Raw genomic sequence first — 20,087 nt, 5'->3', positions numbered from 1 at the left:
GTCGCTTTCTAGAGCTGGGTCCAGGGAAAAGCAATCGATCCACGATGACGTTATTGCGCATTAGTTTCCGCGGAGGTCAGCTGACAGTAGAGGCAGCACACGTGACAACTGAAACCGAGCAGCTGTTTACATGAGAAAAGGAAGTATCCAAAGAGCTTCGACAGCAGATTTATTCTTCTTTTGAAACTAAAATGTCTTCTTAGCTCACAGTTAGACCTTTAATCCGGTTTCTCCGGTCCCGGTTCACCTCGCGAAGATGTTGGAAGCGGATCAGCGGCTGCAGGCTGGATCCACGGAGGTAGCTGTGATCCCGGAAAATCAGCACTGTGGTGATGTAGCGGACGTACGGAAAGCCGAGCTTGCTCCTGGAGGCTCCCTGCTCGGATGTCTGGGGGTCCGGGGGCAGCTGGTGGTGTGGGACCCGGCGGACAGAGAGGCTTCTCCGGCTGCAGTGGAGGGCAGCTACCGAGAGTGAGTCAGCAGGAACCGCACAGATAGTGACTGTGATAACGCTGAATAATCTCCGAGTAACTGGTTTAACATTAAAATGCGTTGGATCTGAGACATCCTCTGTTTAAACTAGAAGCCATCAAACAGAGCTCCTCCTGGCACTGTCCAGCTAACATTTAACTGTGATTTCTGACTATTTGATGTTTGCTAAAATATCTACATGATTTGGGTAATGTGACACACACACAATAAGAAAATGGGCTGAAAATAAATGCATGTATTACTAAAACACCAACATGTGTTTGTATGCTGAAGCACTGCAGTGCGTGGCTCTCTGTGGAGTGCAGCTGCACAAACGGAGACAAAAAGCCAGTAAAATGCCTCCAAAGACAGCTGATACTGCAGCTGGAGGTCAGCAGACGTCCTCCCTGTGCTGTGTCGGTTAGTGAGGGCTGCCCAGGACTGCAGGTAAACAAGCAGATTTTCTAAAAGTTTCTTTCTGCTCACAGTTTTTCGTGGGAGGAGGTGTCCGTCCACTCTCGGGGAGTCGGCGGCTTCAGGCTGCTGGCTGTGGGATCTCAGGGTGACCTGAAGCTGCTGGAGGTCAGGGCTGAGCGGTCGGCCTTCACCTCCGTTCTCTGTGTGTGTGAGTATCCTGCAGACCGCCTGCTGCAGACCATCAGAGACCAGGACCCCAGTGAGTACCAAAACCGTCTAGACCACCCGCGGCTATTAACGTGTCGCATTAGCTGACCGAGTGTTTGCTCCCAGGTGTGAGCGAGCTGCAGGCGGTGCAGGTGTTGTCCTTTGTGACTGCCCGCTGCTGCGCTCTGCTGAACTCTGATTGGCTGCTGCAGCTACAGTGGCAGCAGGAGGAGGAGGAGCCTCAGACGTTATCCTGCTGCAGAGTCGAGCTGGCCGACAGCGTCTCGTGCTCTGCTGTCCATCACTGCGTCTCCATGGAAACCCTGTTTGCCCTCAGCTCCACTGGACTCATATGTATCCTTCACGGTCTCACTGCTACACACTGAGAACATGGCTCATGACTCACACACCGTCCTAAACAGGTCAGCACGAGTAACAGTGTGCAGAAGGTCACAACACCAGTAAGTGCATCATAGCACGAGATCAGGGCAAATGTGCACTGACGGGCGGTGGAAGTCCTGCAGATGATCCCCCAACAATAACATAATTCATGAAAACAGACATCGCTGGGTGATTTCTTCCTGCAGCTGCTGCTGTTATGGTCCATCCCAGTACCACGTCCTCCTTTGCTGCATCCACGAACCTCTTCTGAGGCCTTCCTGTTTTCCTCCTGCCTGGCAGCTCCATCTTCATCATCCACTCTCCGTCCTCTGCACACGTCCAAGAGAGCGTCCCTTTAGTTAAGAGACAGGAAAGAGGGATGTGTATCGGTGATGGAGTTCTCCTTTTTATGAAGCATTTAAATACATTCCTCTCAAATTGTTTGCAGTGTAACTTTCATGAATGCATGAAATAAAGCGCCTCGTTTTTGTCCATACATCCTTTTCTTTAACTCCACCCCCTCCAGCTGTGTGCAGCGTCTCTGATGGCACTCTGCTGGCCAGCGTTAGCCTGCCCGCCTACCTGAGCTCCAGCCCAGCAGAGGACGAGCTCACCTCTTTCCCCTTCTCCTCCTCTGCCTCCTTCTGTCTCCTCCAGGTGTCGGCTGATCTGAGCACAGCCGTGGCCGTCACTCAGTCCCACGCCGCCATCGCCGTCGACCTCAACCACTACTTCAGGTATAAAGTCAGTGCAATGACGTAGAAAGCATCTCGATGAGTAGTGTCTGTGTTAGAGTCTGTTTGTGGGGATTCAGGTGAAAAGCGTCACATTAAAGCCATAAAGTGCTGAAAAGATTCTCAGAATGGTGACAGAAGCAGAAACGGCGAGGGCGGGGTGGATTCGTCTGCGGCGCTCTGATCCTGTGCGTGAGGTTCCCGGCTCAGCTGGAGGAATATTAAACCGATTAACTGCATCAAACAGGGAAAATCTAATGGCGCCGACTCGTCTGCGAGCTAATCCCGCTCTGCACTGCAGAGACGGCACAGAGCAAACTTCAGAGTCATGATCTGTCTTTCAGGATGTTTCCGGACCACCTGCTGTGCGCCGCCCCTCGGTCACGCCCCCCTCTTCAGCCGCAGCACCCCAGAGACCAGGACAGCCTGTCGAGCTCCAGCTTCAGCGTCTCAGCCCTGGGAGCGACCTTCAGCACCGACCGGTAAGCTGCGGAGCGTCTGGATTTATGAGCTGTGACCGAAACTTTCTTGATTTTTGTTTGTTAAAATAGTTATTTATTTTAAGAAGAGAAAGGTCCACCTCTGACCTTTCACCTCTGACCTCAACTCCAGCTCCTGGGAGGCTCGTCTCAACTCCATGTACAGCAGAGCAAAACAGGCCACTGCTCCTTCCTCCTCCTCCTGCTTCTCTTCATCTCAGCCTCCCAGGACCTCCTCTTGGTTCTCCTCCCTCCCCCACCTGGACTCCCACCTGGCTCCATCCTCGTCCCACAGCAGAGTGCCTCCGGGGGGGATGACCGTCACTTTCGCCGTCCCCGAATCGTCCGCTTCATCTCAGCTCACCGTCTCTGAGTTCTCCGCTCTGCTGACCTTCGTCCGCCCGGGAAACCAACAGACCACAGTTGCATTGTGGGATATGAAGTACGGGAACGTGAGATACCACCAGGCGGCGGGCGAGGCAGCGCCGGTCCAGCGCTGTGGAGAGCGGCAGCATCGGCTGCTGCTGAAGAGTAAGTCGCCGCGCTCCAGGTCACTGTTGCTGTGATGGCCTCAGCAGCCCGACAGGGCGCCAAAGGTTCACACGGTTACTCTGCACAAATGAATCCAACTTGGTTTTTTGTCCAAGTAATTTTCAAAAACTTGCAGTTTGTGTCGAAGCAGCGCGATCACCTGACAGCTCGTGTTTCTGTGAAAGAAAGGAAAGACGGCAGGGACCGCATCAAATCAGCAAGCCCCGCCTCCAGTAACCTCACATCCTGTGTGTGTGTGTGTGTGTGTGTGTGTGTGTGTGTGTGTCAGAGGCCGGTGTGTTCCAGGTCCTGTTCTCCGTATCGCAGCAGGACTTGCTCAGCCGGTTGATGTTGTTCGGCAGCGCGGCGACAGTGGACGCAGTCTGCCACCTGAACAGCTGGGGGCGCTGCTCCATCCCCATCCACGCCCTGCAGGTAGCAAACAGCTGTATATCTAATTAAACCTCGTTCTGATCACAGGAAAACATTTTTGAGATCTTTGATGGTTCTGTGAGAGAGAAAATCCTGAAACAAAAAACTCTGTTATCTATTCATTAAGAAAAGTAAAAACAAATTCTACTTTGTTTCCACTGTTTATGACATTTGCATCAAACAGTTTGTCTTCTTTGTTGTTGCACAGACTGGACTGAAGAACCGTCAGCTGGACACGGTCGATTTCTACCTGAAGAGCAAAGAAAACGTCCTGAACCCTCCGGCGGCAGCGTTCAGCTCTGCTGATCAGCCCGCCGCCTCCACGCTGAGCCTCACAGACAGTACGTGCACGCCACGTTACAAGCACACGTTTTAGATCACAGGCAGAGAAGCGTGCAAACTGCTCGCAGATGCACATGGATGCCGTTGAATGCAAATCTTCCAAAACAACTTTCCCTGAAACGAGTTCAGGAAAGAGTTTGTTGGTGCTTATTACACGAAGCAACAGCACAAAGCATCGTTCAGTTTAACAACAAGTCTGTAACATCAGAAAACACATAATCTTAGAGGTAAACTGCTGTGATACAAATATCTGTCCCCTTCCTGACTTCTTATTTTTTTGTGATATCGTGTGTGTAACGAGCCGTCGCCCCTGCAGGAGTGCAGGAGCTGTGTCCCGCCTTAGACCTGCTGTGTTCGGCCGTCAGAGACTCGAACAGCGAAGCTCAGAGCCGACAGTTCTCCGAGCAGCTGCTCAACATCACCCTGAGCTTCGTGAACACGCAGATCCGCTCCGTGCTGTCCAACACACACCGTAAGAGAACAAGCACACACACACACACAGAGCATTAATACAGGTGTCCGAGTTGACGCTGCTCTGCTGCGTCTGCAGACGAGGACTCGGGCGTGCAGAGCTGCATGAACGTTCTGGATCGATACGTCGCCGAGCTGAGGAGCTACATGAAGAGATTCCCCTGGGCTGCAGGGCCCGATGTGTCGGCTACCAGAGCTGCGGCTCCGGCCGAGGAGGAGGCTCAGCGGGACGAGTGGGAGCAGCTCTCAGCAGAGGTCAGATTTAGACGTTTTTCTTTGGTCCCATAACCGCAGTAACCTTCCTGTGATGCTAAAAAAATGTGTGAAAATCTGAAAAGTGTTGTTCTGTGTTCATGCTGCAGGAAGTGGTCCATCAGTCCATCCTGACCAATCAGATCCCAAGAGCTCAGGCAGTCCTGCGGAGGCAGAACCGGCCCGAATGTCACCTGCCGGCTCTGAGGAGGGAGGGTCTGCGGCAAGTTTCCTCCTGCCTGCGGCGCCGAGACCTGCAGACCGCCAACACGCTCCTCGCCAACATGGTGAGAGCAGCTGACATCACACACGTTCAACTACAGGTTATCAGGAAAAGAGCAAAGATGAGCCTCATAGAAGAGAAGTAAAGACAAAAGTACCGATTGTTTTTTATCTCCTGTTCGAGCAAACACGACCAACGTTTCTAATAATGTGGCCGCGGGTGTAGGAGTAAAGCCTGTGGGCCAGTTTATCTGCTCTGGGATCTGTATGATGTCACAGAGACTCTGAGTCCACAGTCTCAAACGGAGCGGGGCCTGGACCCCGGCTCTGCGAGCCGATTCGTCGATCCTTTTTGCGTCGAGGCTGAGCGGTCTGTGTTTGGGTTTGCAGGGTTTCAGTGTGAAGCAGCAGCTCCACCTTATCTGCCTCCACACGGATGACAAGGAGCTGAGGGAGCTGATGGTGAGTGTGGCGTGTTTCCCGCTATTTTACTTTGAAGCATGCTCTCCGTTTGTTTCTGTGAATGTTTACGTTCGTCCCCGTCCGACCTCTAAACTGTTCCTACTTGTTGCACAGGTGGATGAGCTGTCCAGTCGGAGTTACTTCCCAGAGGAAGAGAAGGAGAGTGTCGAGTTCATCGGGGAGATGGAGAAGCTGGGGTCGCGGCCGGCTGTCCGCTGCACAGGAAGTACCTCGCATCAAGGGTAAACAGCTGCTTGCTGAATCCACAGCACAGAGTTCCACCAATCAGAGTGGCTCTCTGTCACACTGCAGACGTCTGTGTTGTGGACGTGTTAGCTCCTGTCTCTTTATGCACCGCCCACCCAAAAACCTGCTTCTTTCTGATTGGTCAGCTTCTGGAAGCCGACCTAGTAGTTAGTATGCTGCACAGATGTTACAGCTTACAGCTAAATCCTGAGCTTTTTCAGGGTCATAGGTAGGGCTGTGACTATTTTGATAGTCGACTAGTCAGATCATCATCCATTGGACGTACAGCGTACAGCTTATTGCACCAGCAGCATCTGCTCTTATATAACTATCATTAGCTTACAGCTTTAAGTGTTTAAGGTGCTAATTAAAAATAAAGACAAGATGATAGTTTGTTAAATTTTAATGAAATTTGCAGATTGTTTCGGTGAAGTTTAATAAACTCCTTGCTATCTAAAATATAACAGGACACCGGAGTAAATTCTCCAGCATCTCACACTTCTGATAATCAGCTGTCTGCTTGACGTTTATTCAGCTGTGTAAAAACTATAACTTTAATCTCAGACAAACCGATTTACTCAGGAACAAATAAAATACTAAAGAAAGCCAAACAATTACATTTTAAGTTATCTAAGTGACTCATATATCATGTTTAACCTGAGTAGCGAAAGACGGCGGTGGGTTTGAAGCCGGGAGTCCGGTGTTCTCACGGCGCTAGTGAGCCTAGCTCCCGGCTAACTATCGAGCTAGTGGGTAACAGACGTCTCCGAAAACGTCGGAGCGCTTTTGAAAATATGTGGTGTCCTGATAAACTGAGCAGATATTTGAGGTTTACACAGCTACATTCTCGCCTGAAAATATGTTAAACGTTTATTTTGTGACCCAGAAAGAATAATAAGAGTAATATTAAAACTAACTAGCTGCCGCCATTGTTGGAAACTGAGCTGGGCCGCGCTATGAATTCTGGGACAGAGCTACTTCTTCTTCTTCGGGGTTTAACGGCAGCTGGCATCCTTGTACATGCAGTGCTGCCATCTTCTGTTTCAGTCCGTTATTACACTCTTAAATCCTGCTACTGATTCCTGCGGCTTTTGTGATCTTACAAAGCTTCAAACGACGCGTCGACTATTAAATCAGTCGTTGACGATTCTGATAGTCGACGTAGTCGTGACTAGTCGACTAATCGTGGCAGCCCTAGTCATAGGTAACACCTGGGTAAGATGTGTAAGGGCTCCATCCTACAGGTGGGACTAATGTGAGGAGTTTCAGACTTTTCCACAGTCTGTGATGTGACTGTGGTCACGCTGAAAGCCTAGTTTACTTCTAACTGAAAAATACACAAAGTTTCTGCTCTATCAGCTTCCATCAGTAAAAACATCCACGTTGGCTGATGGGCTTCATCATACCAGTCATCATAAAGCAGTCAAATATTACATTATTTCACATTTGATCTCAAACACTGTGAACACATTTATGGAAAATCAGGTCTGAATATTCCTCGGAGGTCTTTGCTGTCGTGTAGATGCATAAACTGTAAATGGAAAATGGCACATTCACCGTCAGGCAATCAGCTGGTTTTAAAGCTTCATGTTTAACCGCCATGTTTGTTTGTGGAGCCAGCAGACTGCGAGCATCACACAGACACCTGCTAATCTGTGACATCCAATCACAATGCTATAATTTGACTGGACAGTCTGTTGGCACGGTAACCTCACAGCAGCCATATTATTGGTCAGGTAGTTGCATTATAAATGCTCTGACTCTGCTTCCTCCCACCGTGGTTATGAAGGACGAACAGACATTAATTCTCCTCAGCTTCCTCCTCAGCCTCCTGTTTCATCTTACAAACATCCCCATCCTGCTCTCAGCTGCTTTGTTTCGGCTCTGTTTTTGTTACCTGCCCTCCTCTGAACCCTCCGAATTCTCTCTTTATCTCCTCTAACCCGCCCCTCGACTCTTTCAGACGTTAAACCTCTGAGTAAACACAAACTCTTTGTTTTTGACTTTGAGAATCCAAAAACTTTCCGGGACTGTTCGGATGGCTCGTAAGGAGGGAGGCGGTGAGGAGGTTCTGAAAGAGCTGGAGGTGCAGAGGAGGCCTCGGGAAGACGAGGAGGAGGAGCGGGGGGGTCTCTGGAGGACACTGAGACTGGACTGGGTGAAGAACTGGGACCAGAGCTGCCGGACAGCCGTCCTCCTGTCCAGACTGCAGCACGCAGGTAGAACCCGGGTCGGGGTCAGATTCTAATAAGTCTCCGTTCAGTGTTAACCTCCTTTTCTCCGTTAGAGCTCAGAGCCTGCGACGCTTCAGTGCTGTGGCGTTATCTGACCGCCCTGCACGACCAGCGCCGCGTGGTCGACTGGATCCAGAATACGGAGACCTCTGGCACCCCCCGGTGGCCGGACTTAACCCCAGAACTGGTGAACGACAGCACGGCCTGCAGCAGCTACATGAGGGAGAACATCCTGGACCTGCTGGCCAGGTACAAACACAGACGTTTGTGCACAGGTGTCCTGGTTCATCACAGCTCCACTGTGAGCAGCGATGAGGTCACCTGCATCCAAAAGACCAAACTCTGACCACACAGACGTGACCAGAAGCTCCCGTGTACACCGCACGCCCACCGTCTCCAGTTTAGCCTGATACCAACCAGCATATCAGCTGTGCAGCTGGCACGGTGCAAGAAAATAACCACAGGGTTTTATTTCCTGCAGGAGAGGCGTGTTCATCCCGGACGAGCTGGCACACCTGGAGCAGCTGCTGTGGAGGTTGGCTCAGGGTGGAGGCGTGATGTCTTCTTCTCCTCCCATCCCTCAGTACCGCTCCCCCCTCGGGCTCGACCTCCACGGCGTCTTTATCACCTTCTGTCTGGAGCACAACCTTCAGTACCTGCTCTACACCTACCTGGAGCACTACAGGTGTGTGATATGATGTGATGTAAGTGCTGATGATGGCCCCGCCCCTCCCTGAGCCTGCTTCTGTCTGAGGTTTCTTCCTGTTAAAAGGGAGTTTTTCCTTCTCACTGTTGCCAAACTCATAGGGCGTCACATGACTGCTGGGTTTGTCTCCGTATGTGTTGTTGTTGGGTCGACCTTATGGTGACCCCATTATGAGCTCTGGCCTCCTGTCCACAGACTGACCCCCAGAAACTGCTCCCTCCTGAGCAGTCAGAGCCTCTCTGAGCGGCAGCCCTGGTTCGAGATGCTGGTGCGGATCCAGGAGATCACCAGAGATCTGTCAGGTGGGAACCGAACTCTGCGCTCTCAGTTTGAGCGCGTTCCTCGTCCTCCTCGCTCCTCAATCCTTTCTTCATCGTGCTTTGTCCTCGTTCTCTGCTGCAGATCCAGGACTGGTGTTCCAGGCCAGTCTAACCAGTGCTCAGGTGTTATTACCTGGCAGCCAGGCGTCTCTCAGCAGTCTGCTGTTAGAGGGTCACAGTCTGCTGACGCTGGCCGCCATCATGTTCGCCCCCGGAGGAATTGACCAGGTAAACTCTGCTCCTGTCAGGAAGCTGCTGCTCTGTGTGGAAACAAAACCCTGACAGGTGTTAAACATGAAGAAGGGTGGAGGATGAAGTGTTTCCTCGCCGTGCTTTCAGGTGATGGCTCAGGGTCAAAGGTCAGGCAGGTCAGAGAGGACGGTCGACCCACAGCTGCTGAAGATGGCGCTGGCCCCACATCCCAAACTGAGGGCCGCCCTGTTCCCTGCCGTCCCCCGAGGAAACGGCCCGCCCTCCGACATCTCCGTGTACCACCTGCTGCAGGTAAACGCCCACCCGTCACCTGCCAGCTCATTAGTATTCACCTCGTTATTGTCGGTATTCTGACGGCCCGTTGGTGTTTCCTTCCAGTCCCTCCACCCTCTGGACCCGTCCAGGCTGTTTGGCTGGCAGGCAGCAAACACCCTCAACTCCACAGGTAAGACCCGAAAGCCAGCACGAAGGTCACGGCTCAGGTGGTGACAGGAAGCCCCACCCCCAAAAACCTCTGAACTTTGGAAACTGAGAAGCAGAAAACAGATGTTTTCTTTAAATTGAGTGTGACTGTGATCTGTGGTGAGAGTAGGAAGCAGGTAAAAGATACCCTGCAGAGGGGGAGGTGCTGTAGAGGAAGGGAGACAGGTGGAAAGGTGAAGCTGCAAGGAGCAGAGGTCGTGAAGGCGGTGCATGTGGCGGAGGATGAGCTGAAGACGTTTGACATGTTGTAAGATTTTAAATGTTCCTGTTTGTGATGATTCTCCACAGAAACATCAGAGCTGCCTCACTTCTCCAGCCCTCACCTGGTCCAAAGGTTCGCTCTAAAAGAGAATCTGGACTATCTCTACTTCCTCCACCACGGTCGGCCATCTTTCGCCTACGCCACCTTCCTCGTCCAGCAGCTTAGCGGCAGCGGGGACGTCAGGCTAACGTGAGTACCGCACGCTCGTTTCAGAGCTTCTGTGAGGAAAGTGTAATGGTGCGAGGACACCACGCAGGAACATCGTCCTTCTGCTAAGCATCAGCGTCATGTGTCCCAGGCTGCAGGAGGCCTCGCGGCGAGCGTCCAGGTCGGCCCTGCAGCGTTTCAATGCGCCGTCTGTGGCGTCGGCCGCCGTTTGTTTCTGTGAGCTGCTGGGAGTCTGCAGCCTCAAGCTGAGGGTCGACATCAGAGCCATGAACGCAATCCTGCAGCACTGGAACCAACGCAACACACACAGCAGCCCGACACAGCATCTGCACACTCTGGGTACACACACACACACACACTCACACGCACACAAACACACACACACAAACACACACACAAACACACACACACAAACACACACACAAACACACACACACACACACACAAACACACACACACACACACACGCAAACACACACACAAACACACACACACACACACACAAACACACACACACACACACACACACACACACACACACACACACACACACACAGTTGAGTTTAACCTGCAAAATGCTGACTGAGCAGGAAGGAAACTGAGAGGTGAACAGGAAGTAGCCGATGCCTTCAAATGGGGGAAAATGAGCTTTTCTATCAGGCTGTAGTTTGAACATGGACTCACTGTGGCGCCTCTGCTGGACATTAGAGGAACTGCAGGTGTTTGCTTTTACATTTCCCCTCTGCTGTCTCATTAAGTGTCTAAAGGTGTGAAACTGGTGGAGGCGGAGCCTGGAGCAGCAGAGGAGCTGATTGGTTACCTGGAAGCTGCAGTAACAGACAGTTTGGAGCAGAGAGGCATCAGCAGGTCAGCCCCGCCTCGTTGATGCATTGTAGTGTGACGTGCTCTGCAGCTCGGAAATGTCTGAAATAGACTTTTATTGTGTTATTGAAGTATTTTTTAAACAGGAAGTACAAGGCTTGCTTCCTGTTTTTGTGTAAAGGTTGAATGGGCACTTCATACACCTTAAACACAGGCTGAGGTTTCTGCTGAGTGTTACATTTGTGTTATCCTTCTGAAACTTGTAGCCATGTTACTCGTGTGTGTGTGTGTGTGTGTGTGTGTGTGTGTGTGTGTGTGTGTGTGTGTGTGTGTGTGTGTGTGTGTCAGGTCGTCGTACGAGGCGGCTCAGGAGTGGGCGCTGGCCGTTCAGTTCTGTCAGCTCCACAACCTGCAGCTGAGCTCCGTTTACCCCGCCCACTGTGCCCATGACGGACAGTTCATCCACTTCCTGTTATTTGTCCAACTGCACAACTTCCCGCCTCAGCAGGTACACACACACACACACACACACACACACACACACACACACACACACACACACACACACAGCAGTACCCTCTGCACGGTCAGCCTGGCCCTGCAGGTTCATAAACATTAATCTCTCTCAAACATCTACGTCTGGTTCTTCCTCCAGGTGAGGTCGCTGGCAGCTCAGTTTGGCCCCACCCTCCAGGCCCACCTGAGCTTGGCGTTTCAGGACCTGCAGGTTTACTGTAAGCGGAAGAGCTGCGACTCTGATGAGCAGCATTCGGTTCTGAGAACTGAGGAGGCGGTCTCAGGGAGCCCGGAGCGCCCTGGGGAGATGTTCCAGGTGCTCCTGCAGAGCCAGGAGGAGCCGGCACCCTGCAGATACCTCCTGCAGGAGGCGCTGGTGCAGCGCTGCCCGACGCTGGCGGTACTGGCTGCCTGCATGCAGGTAAGGGAGCGAAACACACCCAGCTATCCTTTCCAGTCATTATCAAAGTTACAGGGCTCAGCTCAGGAGGTAGAGCAGGCCATTTGCTAATCGGTAGGTTGGTGGTTTGATCTGTGCTACGATACATCGGAGCAAGTTACTCTCTGATGCATCCAGTGGAGCATGAACAGTGGAAAACAAGTTGCGTAAAACTTGAGCAAGTGCTCAGAGAGAGTGCTGTTTGCACCTTCACCTGTACAGGCTCCTCTGTGATGCATGTACCGCAGTACAAACATGTTCGAAACCTGATGTTTTCAGGGAGCAGAGCTGCTGCCGTGCCTTTGTGTGTGGGTGCTGACCTCTGTCGATGATGTCACCGCCAAGGAAGCCACCTCCCACCTGGCTCAGGCGCCGCAGCATCACGACTGGACCGTGCACGACCTTTCCATCATCTGGAAGACGCTCCTGGGCCGGAGCCTCGTGAGGCCCCTCCTGCGAGGCTTCGAGCTCTTCCAGAAGGTAAAAACACGCCTCAGTCACCATTGGTCTGACCGCTGCAGTTGTGGTCAACGTTCAACACTTCGTCGCATCAGCTTGAAACACAAACTCGTTGTTTTTCCGTCTGACTCTCAGGACTGTCCTCTGGTGTTGGTGCTCAGGATGTTTGAGCTGTGCTGCGACTACAGAAACTTCGCTGAGGCCAAGTCGAAGCTGCTGGACTTCCAACGGACCCTCATCGCTGTGAGTCCGGCCGACTGCTCCAGTGCCCGACACAAAAGACAAAGACAGGCCTTCCTCATCAGTCCATCCGTCCTTTAGTTTACCTGAACGCATGTTTTTCCTCATCATCTGTTAGCGACCACGAGAACTGAGCTTCTGTTTTTAACTTTTACTCTGTCTACGTCACATTTGTCAGCTACTTACAAACTGATTTCTCACACTTGCTGCTGTTCCAGTAGATGCTGGTGATTATTGCTCTGAACTGATGGGTCATTCAGGGACAGAAGCCCGACCCAGCAGCTTTTTAAACAAAGGGTCTCTAATCTGCCTCTCTCCTTATGTAGCTGAGAAACGGTGGTCCTGCGCCCCCTGGTGGCCTCCCCCTGCAGTGGGTTGAGAGCCAGGCCTCGGTGCTGCTCCTCACGATGCTGCAGCGCTGCTCCTCGCAGTACGACATCCACCGGCTGCTGCAGCTCCTTGCCGACGTCGACAAACTCCTCAAATCCAACGGTGAGCTGTGCCCGACGGTCTGCAGCTACCCGCTTCATCAACTCTCTGGAAGAACCTGAGTTTCTCATTTTCTCTTTCATTTGAAGGTCCAGATTTCAGGAAGCTGAACCAGCTGAGTCAGTTGCTTCAGGGGTCAGAGGTCAGCATATCTCCCAGGCTCCTGCAGAGCAGTTCTCCCTCCGTCCAGCAGGAGGAGTTCCAGGCGACCGTAGACGCTCTGCAAGCGAGGGGGTGCTACAGCCAGGCGCGACAGGTGGCCCAGCTGGCCGGCCTGCCCGTGCACCGTCTGCTGCTCAGCCAGGTGCGACCCACCTGCACACTCGGTCTTCTTCGTGCATGCTTTAAAATCTATCATTTATCTGTGACGTCTCAAAAACTGATTTACTGACACAGAAGACGAGAGGTCCTGCACACCACTGAGAGTCGAGCTCTATTTCCTCTGTTTGGTTTGTTGTAAATGGGGCCCAGTTTACCCAGTATAAAGTCTTTGTGCTGTGTGGCTGAGGAATCTGAGACGCTTCCCTTTAAAGTTAACAGCAGCTTCCCTCGGTTCTCCTTCAGCTCCTTCAGGAGGTGAGCTCTCAGAGGTCCAAGCGGCAGTGGGGCAGATTCGAGACCCGCGCCGGCTTCTGGAAGAAATGTCACGAGCAGCTGGAGGCCGACACCACCGATCCAGACCCCGCCTCCCAGTTCTTCCTGTCGCAGGCTGAGGCCGGCGCTCCAGGGTCTCTGGAGGCTCCGGAGGACCTGCTGGATATCCAGGAGCACTGCCTGCTGCTCGGGCTCACCGCCCACTGGCTCTCCCGGATCACCCCGGCTCCCGTGGACAAACTGGAGAGCCTGGAGAAAGAGCAGTGGCTCAGCCGGATCCGCAGACGCATCCTTACCGTCGCCATGGAGAAGGAGAGCGTCTTTAACCTGCCGCCGCCGGCCGTCAACCCTGAAATGAACACGCACAAGGCGCTGATGAAGGAGTTCTCCTTCTCCAACATAACTCAGCTGAACACAGAGGGGTACCTCGCGCTGGAGGGACTGCCCGGTCCCTCCGACGAGCAGGTGGAGCCTAATGCTGAGTCGGCGCTGAGTCCAGAGGAGAGGAGCGTTCTGGCCGCTCTGATTGGTCAGCTGTTAGACGACGGCAGCATCCATGAAGCCAGCCGGGTGTGCCGTTATTTCTCCCTGTACCACCCGGACGTGTGGCTGGTGCTGCGCTGCCGAGGCCTGGCATCCGGAGAGCTGAGCGACGAACCGCCGGAGGACGACTCTGAAGCTCCCGCGAGGGCAAGCATCACGAGCTGTAAGTGACCTCTGACCTTCAGTTCACATAAAGCACATATCCTCCGAGCAGAACTTCCAGAAAACAGATTTTTTTAATTAAGCACAAAATATTGAAGCTTTTGATGCTGTATATTTATTTTTCTCAACTGCATTCCAACTACTCGTGTAATAGGACAACATGCATCCGTCCATCTTCTCCCATCTGTCCAAGTCTTTGTCTTTGGGGTCAGCAGTAACGGTAACCACCCACGCGACCCTCTCCCAGCTTGGTAATGTTGTGTTTCTGTCCTGGGTCTGTGCTGCTCTCCTCCTGGTTGGACATGCCCCAAAAACACCTGACCTAGGTTCATCCAGGACACATGTCGGTCAGATCCCCGAACCACCTCAGCTGTGGAGGAACGGCAGCTCCACTTCCTGCTGCTTCCATCTGTGGTGTCGTCCTTTCAGCTCATGGAAGTGCAGTCGGAGGTCGTCGCTCGATGAACCCAGCAGAACCACATTATCCAGAAAAGGCAGAGATGAGATCCCGAGGCCACCGAACTCAACGACCTTTGACCTTTAACTGCCATGAGAAATCCTCTCCATCCTTGTGTTGTCCTCAGGATTCCCATACACTTGTTTGCCACACACCTAGGGGTCGTTTTTGACCCGAACACACCACAAGGGTTCAAATCTGAGACGAGTCGGTGGCAGAGCAGCTCATAAATACACGTAGGACTCGATGCGGGCAGCAGTTTACACGCTGGGCACAAACTGTAATTACAGTATGAATACCATCTTTTCCAGCTCCCTCAGTCAGCAGCCTGTCCTCCTTTGTGATGCTCCCCCTCCCCGAAGATGAGGTCGCCGTCCAGCTCCAGAAACTGGTGGATCAGTGCCGCCATGGCAACAACTACTGCAAACAAGTCCTCAGCCTCTACCAGCTCTCCAAGGTATCTAACCGGCTCCCGTCGGGTGATTTGATAACGTTCCTGCAGAACCGTCTGCTCTGCTCGTTTCTTTATAAAACTGTGTGAAGTTTACCGGAGTGTCCGACCCCGTCTCCTCAGGAGCTGCAGTGCTCCTTCAGCAGCATCTGCAGGGAGGAGCCCTGCTCGGTGCTGGAGAAGCTGCTGCTGTCCGAGCAGCCGGAGCGCTTCAGGAAGGCTCGGGCCTTCGTCAAAGCTCAGGGTCTGTCTGCAGACGCCGTGGCTGAGCTCATTTCCTCCGCTATGGTTCAGGCGCTGCTGGCCTCCACCCAGGAGCTGCAGCCAGGTGAGAGAGCATGTCTCAGGTTTGAAAAGTTCTCCAGTGTTAGGCCTCAGCATCCAGGTAATGTGTGTGTGTGTGTGTGTGTGTGTGTGTGTGTTAGTGGTGGAAAAGCACATTTTCAGACCGTTGGAGGGCAGGGACGCGCTGGTGCAGCTGATCAAACTATGTGACGACCCGAACCTGGTGGGACTCAAACTGCTGGAGCACCTCAACTCTGTTCCTCTGAGGGACCTGAACTGCAGTACGACAAACACACATGCGCGCACACACAAATACACCTCGAGTGTAAAGAGCTGTTTTGTTGTGTTCTGCTGCCCCCAAGAGGCCACAAAGCAAATGAACAGTGTTGGTTTCTGAATAAGAAGCATGAAATGTTCTTGATTTTAATGTTTACCTTGTTATGGCTTCGTCCTGTCATGCACACTAATGCACATTTACACACGTACTCATAAACAGTGACAAAGTATAAAAGCTTCATATGACAAACTGTGATAATAAAACTGTGGGATGAGTTTTGCACATGTGCGGTTGGACTTTCAGAGTCTGATCAGGATGCTTCAAGTTCTTCCATTTCCAGCTGGGAGGTGGTTTTACGAGGCTCGGCGTCTTATTTTGAAAAGAACTGCAAGCCCCCTTCCTTTTTGTCTCCTGTAGTTGTGGAGCTGCTGATCGTGGCGCACGACTGTTTCAGTCTCACCTGCAACATGGAGGGGATCGTGAGAGTGCTCCAAGCCGCCCGTCACCTCAGCCACACCTACCTGGCTCCAGGAGGGCACTACAGCCTGCTGGTGAGCCCCCAAACACAGATCCACTGTTCCCCTTCATGCTGGTGCTGCTGCACGCATGTTAATTACTGCGTCGTAGCGTCCCGGTGCGTACACGTCGTGCCAGCTGATAGAAAAAAATGCTTGAGTGATTTGAGTGACTATCATTACACAAACCAGCCATGGATACTTTCTACTCAGTTACTGGGTTCAAAGTTGGATTACAGACGAAAAAAAGTAAGTTTTCCTGTGTGTGTGTGTGTGTGTGTGTGTGTGTGTGTGTGTGTGTGTGTGTGTGTGTGTGTGTGTGTGTGTGCAGGTCCGTCTGCTGACAGGTATCGGCAGGTATAACGAGATGACGTACGTCTTCGATCTGCTGCATCAGAACCACTGCTTCGAGATGCTGCTGAGGAAGAAGGTGGACACAGACAGAGGACAGGTCAACACACACACACACACACACACACACACACACACACACACACACACACACACACAGAGTTGCTTTTGAATGTGGATCAGCTCTAACTGATCTCAGGTCAGCGTGCAGCCTGTTCCTCAGAGAAAGTTCAGAGATTTGCTGCTGAGACGAGCGAGTCTGCACACGAGTGAGAGCCAATCAAGAACCTGACCTGTTAAACCAACGAAGGATTAAAATCAGCAGAGATCAAGAAGAAGCGCAGCTGAATCTGCTGAGCTTCAGCTCATGGATGACTTCAGTAAGAGCTGTTCCTGCGCTCTGATTGGTTCTGACTCACTGGTCTAAGGACCTTGGAAAGAAGAGCGTCCGGACTTTAAGTTTCCTTGGAGACGTTTCATCCGAGAAGCTGTACAGAGAAACCGTCCCAGATTTAAGCCCTGTGAGAGTGTCCCCCCAAGAGGGTCACGGACCCCCTATTGATCCTCTACCTAATCACACGAGCCAAGGTGTGAAAACAGGTGTGGGTCACAATCAGCCAGGGTTTCAGGTGAAACCTGGCCCCATCATGTGACTCACTGAGGTCAGAAGGCCCAGGATGTGAGTGGGCGTTAAGGCGCCTGGGAAGGATCTCAGAACTGGATTATAGATGGCAGACAGCTGGTGTTGTAAGCCCCGCCCTCTGTTCAAAGATGGTCGCTCACAGTGGACACAGATGACACAGTTCCTCTGAGAACTGAAGAAGCTTCTCGGATAAAAAGTCTTGAGGGAAACTTAAAGAAGTCCGGACGCTTTTTCTCTCCAGGCTCCTCAGACGACGATGAGCGGGACGACTGAGGACCTTCATAGACAACCCTGACTGGCTCTCACTGTAAGGGCGGTGACAGGAAAGAGTAGAAACAGGTCTATAATAACTAATTACTGATGATTCTACCTGGGTACATGTGAGAGCACTGCAGAGAGTTGTTGGTCTGGAACAGTCGGATGGGGAAACATCCTGCAGCGTGTCCATAAGTCGAGTGAACTCACGCTGTCGCTCGCTCCCTCGCTGCAGAGCTCCAGTCTGAAGTCGGCTCTGCTGGACTACATAAAGCGCTGCCTCCCCGCAGACAGCGAGAAGTATAACATGGTGGCACTGTGCTTCACCATGAGGAGGGAGATCGGAGAAAACCACGAAATAGCCGCCAGGACGCAGCTGAAGATGATCGAGTCTCAGGCCTGGGGTGAGCGAGCGCCCGCTGAGAGCCGGCCAACGCCAAAAACTCACCAAAGCCTCCACGATTGGTTCTTTCCTCTGGTCTGATCCCAGTCTTACTTCCTGTGTTTCAGTCATCACGCCGGAGCTGAAGAGCTCATTGGCCAAAGTGCTGGGTCTGCTGAAGGACGCGGCAGAGAGCTTCTCCAAGGTACCCGAGCTCCTCCCACAGCTTCCTGTTCCTGTCTTTAACGTCCTGAGAGGACCTGACTCTGTGTGTGCGTGTGTGTGTGTGTGTGTGTGTGTGTGTGTGTGTGTGTGTGTGCGTGTGTGTGTGTGTGTGTGCGTGCGTGCGTGTGTGTGTGTGCGTGCGTGTGTGTGTGTGTGTGTGTGCGTCAGGATTCGTGTGTGCGTCAGGCGACTCGCTGCATCCGCACAGCTAAGCTGGTCGCTCTTCAGCTCCACTTCCTGAATCAGGGATCAGACCTGCGCATCATCAACCTGCGACCTGCTGAGCTGCTGAGCGCTGCCATGGCGCTGCCGCGGTGCTACCAGGTGGGTTCCTGTTGTCCTTCCTTCCACAAACCTCCACCTGTCTGAAGCAGCAACTCCATCACTTCTTGAAGCTGATTGGTTGGAAGCAGGGCGCTTCAAATTTAAGGACTTGAAGAAAAGTTCAAGCTGTTGATTTGTTCTCCACATGTGATCCCGGGACTCGGGAGGTGGTTCTAATGTTGCGTACTATCGGCGGAGCCGCCATGACGGTGTTTCCTGTGTCTCAGGTGTTCGTGGTGTCGGAGGCGTACGGCTACAGTCCGGACTGGGCGGAGATTCTGTACCAGAAGGTCGTCCTGAACGGAGACTTCGGTTACCTGGAAGAGCTCAAACGCCACCGCCCGCTCACCTCCACCCTGTTTGAGGACATTTTCAAAAAGTAAGACTCCTACCACAGAAAAACGACCTGACAACAGCCAAAATTTGACGTGGACTGACCTGCAGTGTGTGTGTTTCAGGCTGGACGGCGCTCCCGGCAGCGTCACCTCCAACGTCAAGCGCCTGCTGACTTACTGCGACGACGTGTACAGCCGCTACAGGCTGGCGTACCAGCAGAACCTGCACGACATCACCAAGATGCTGCTGCAGGACGCCAAGACGTCGAGCTACCTGAGCGACAGGCTGGGCAGCTGATCGTTGCCTGGCCGCAGCATCGTCGTGATCAATAACCGCCAACGACAGGAAACACTGTGGATGTACAGGATGTGTTAGTAGAAAAATGCCGTGTGTCCTTCTCACCTGATGGATGATTTCTTTCTCACTGGGTGACCAGGATTTAGTTTCCTGGCTCATCGGTGGTTAAATAAGCACAAAGTCTTTGTAGAAACACATGAACGTGAACATTAAACATGCTCTTTCAACTACTTTGGGTGTTTCCTGTAACTCAGTAAGATCAGATAAATCTCGACTTTCACTCAGACATCTTTCACTACACTTAACTAAAAATGCTCCAGCAGCATAAACGCAGTGCATTTCATTACAGCCTCCTCTGCCACCATCCACCTGTCAGGCCACGCCCCTAATAATGCAAACCTTCAGCATAAACACCATTCAGACCGCTGACTCACCACCGCACAGTTATGAAGAGAGGAGCTACCCACAGAGGCCAGAGCTGTCTCGACCAGGGGCCTGGCTCGCTGCTGGAGCCCCTAGTGGACATTAGAGGAACTGCAGCTTTTAGCACTTTAGCATTGGCTTCATTTTTCAGTTCTGGAAACTGAGTGAATAACTTCAAAAAGGAGACATGCATGACATCTCACAGTCCCCACTGCATACCATGTCTCTGTAGAGGAATAGAAAATAGAGGTGGTGCACAGGTGAGGCCAGGTGGAGTAAGGCCCAGAGTCACAGGGATGTTAAATGAGTGTGAAATGAGAAAAGTCTGGAACCCAGCTGGCTCCACGGCAGTGAAACAGCCTGAAATTTCAGGATGTTTTTGCCTGCAGCTCCTCGCAAACGGTCGTGAGAGGCAGTTCTCTCTTCCTCCACTAGGTGGCAGTCCAGGCCTGTGTAATGATCAGCTGTTTCAGCTCCTCGTGTCATTTCCTTTGAATGTGTTACAGCATTTGTGCTCATCTCTGCTGCAGGCAGAGCTGGTAATAAGCTGCAGAGTGCACCGAGCCTGC

The 20,087-nt window shown here is 52.3% G+C and overlaps 1 protein-coding gene across 1 annotated transcript; it reads left to right on the top strand.

The window, feature by feature from the left end:
- Window positions 1-48: 48 nt before the first annotated feature.
- spg11 (SPG11 vesicle trafficking associated, spatacsin) lies at window positions 49-19,325 on the top strand. Its single transcript, XM_085464974.1, has 40 exons — window positions 49-471; window positions 960-1,147; window positions 1,222-1,449; window positions 2,003-2,213; window positions 2,555-2,692; window positions 2,823-3,220; window positions 3,510-3,655; window positions 3,861-3,993; window positions 4,311-4,466; window positions 4,545-4,720; window positions 4,828-5,004; window positions 5,330-5,401; window positions 5,516-5,643; window positions 7,658-7,866; window positions 7,935-8,130; window positions 8,363-8,566; window positions 8,783-8,889; window positions 8,990-9,135; window positions 9,247-9,411; window positions 9,499-9,565; window positions 9,892-10,054; window positions 10,164-10,372; window positions 10,792-10,900; window positions 11,204-11,363; window positions 11,511-11,792; window positions 12,090-12,290; window positions 12,405-12,512; window positions 12,836-13,001; window positions 13,088-13,302; window positions 13,563-14,298; window positions 15,066-15,211; window positions 15,329-15,533; window positions 15,631-15,771; window positions 16,185-16,318; window positions 16,614-16,733; window positions 17,767-17,935; window positions 18,042-18,118; window positions 18,307-18,462; window positions 18,690-18,841; window positions 18,921-19,325. The coding sequence occupies exons 1-40, from the start codon at window positions 257-259 to the stop codon at window positions 19,093-19,095; spliced, it is 7,284 nt and encodes a 2,427-aa protein (XP_085321100.1). The 5' UTR covers window positions 49-256; the 3' UTR covers window positions 19,096-19,325.
- The last annotated feature ends 762 nt before the right edge of the window (window positions 19,326-20,087 follow it).

Source organism: Copadichromis virginalis, linkage group LG7 (genome assembly GCF_057382275.1).
Source record: "Copadichromis virginalis isolate Kocher_CV1m ecotype Utaka linkage group LG7, C_Virginalis_male_GT1.1, whole genome shotgun sequence".
NCBI lineage: Eukaryota > Metazoa > Chordata > Actinopteri > Cichliformes > Cichlidae > Copadichromis > Copadichromis virginalis.
This window is presented reverse-complemented; position numbering and strand designations above follow the sequence as displayed.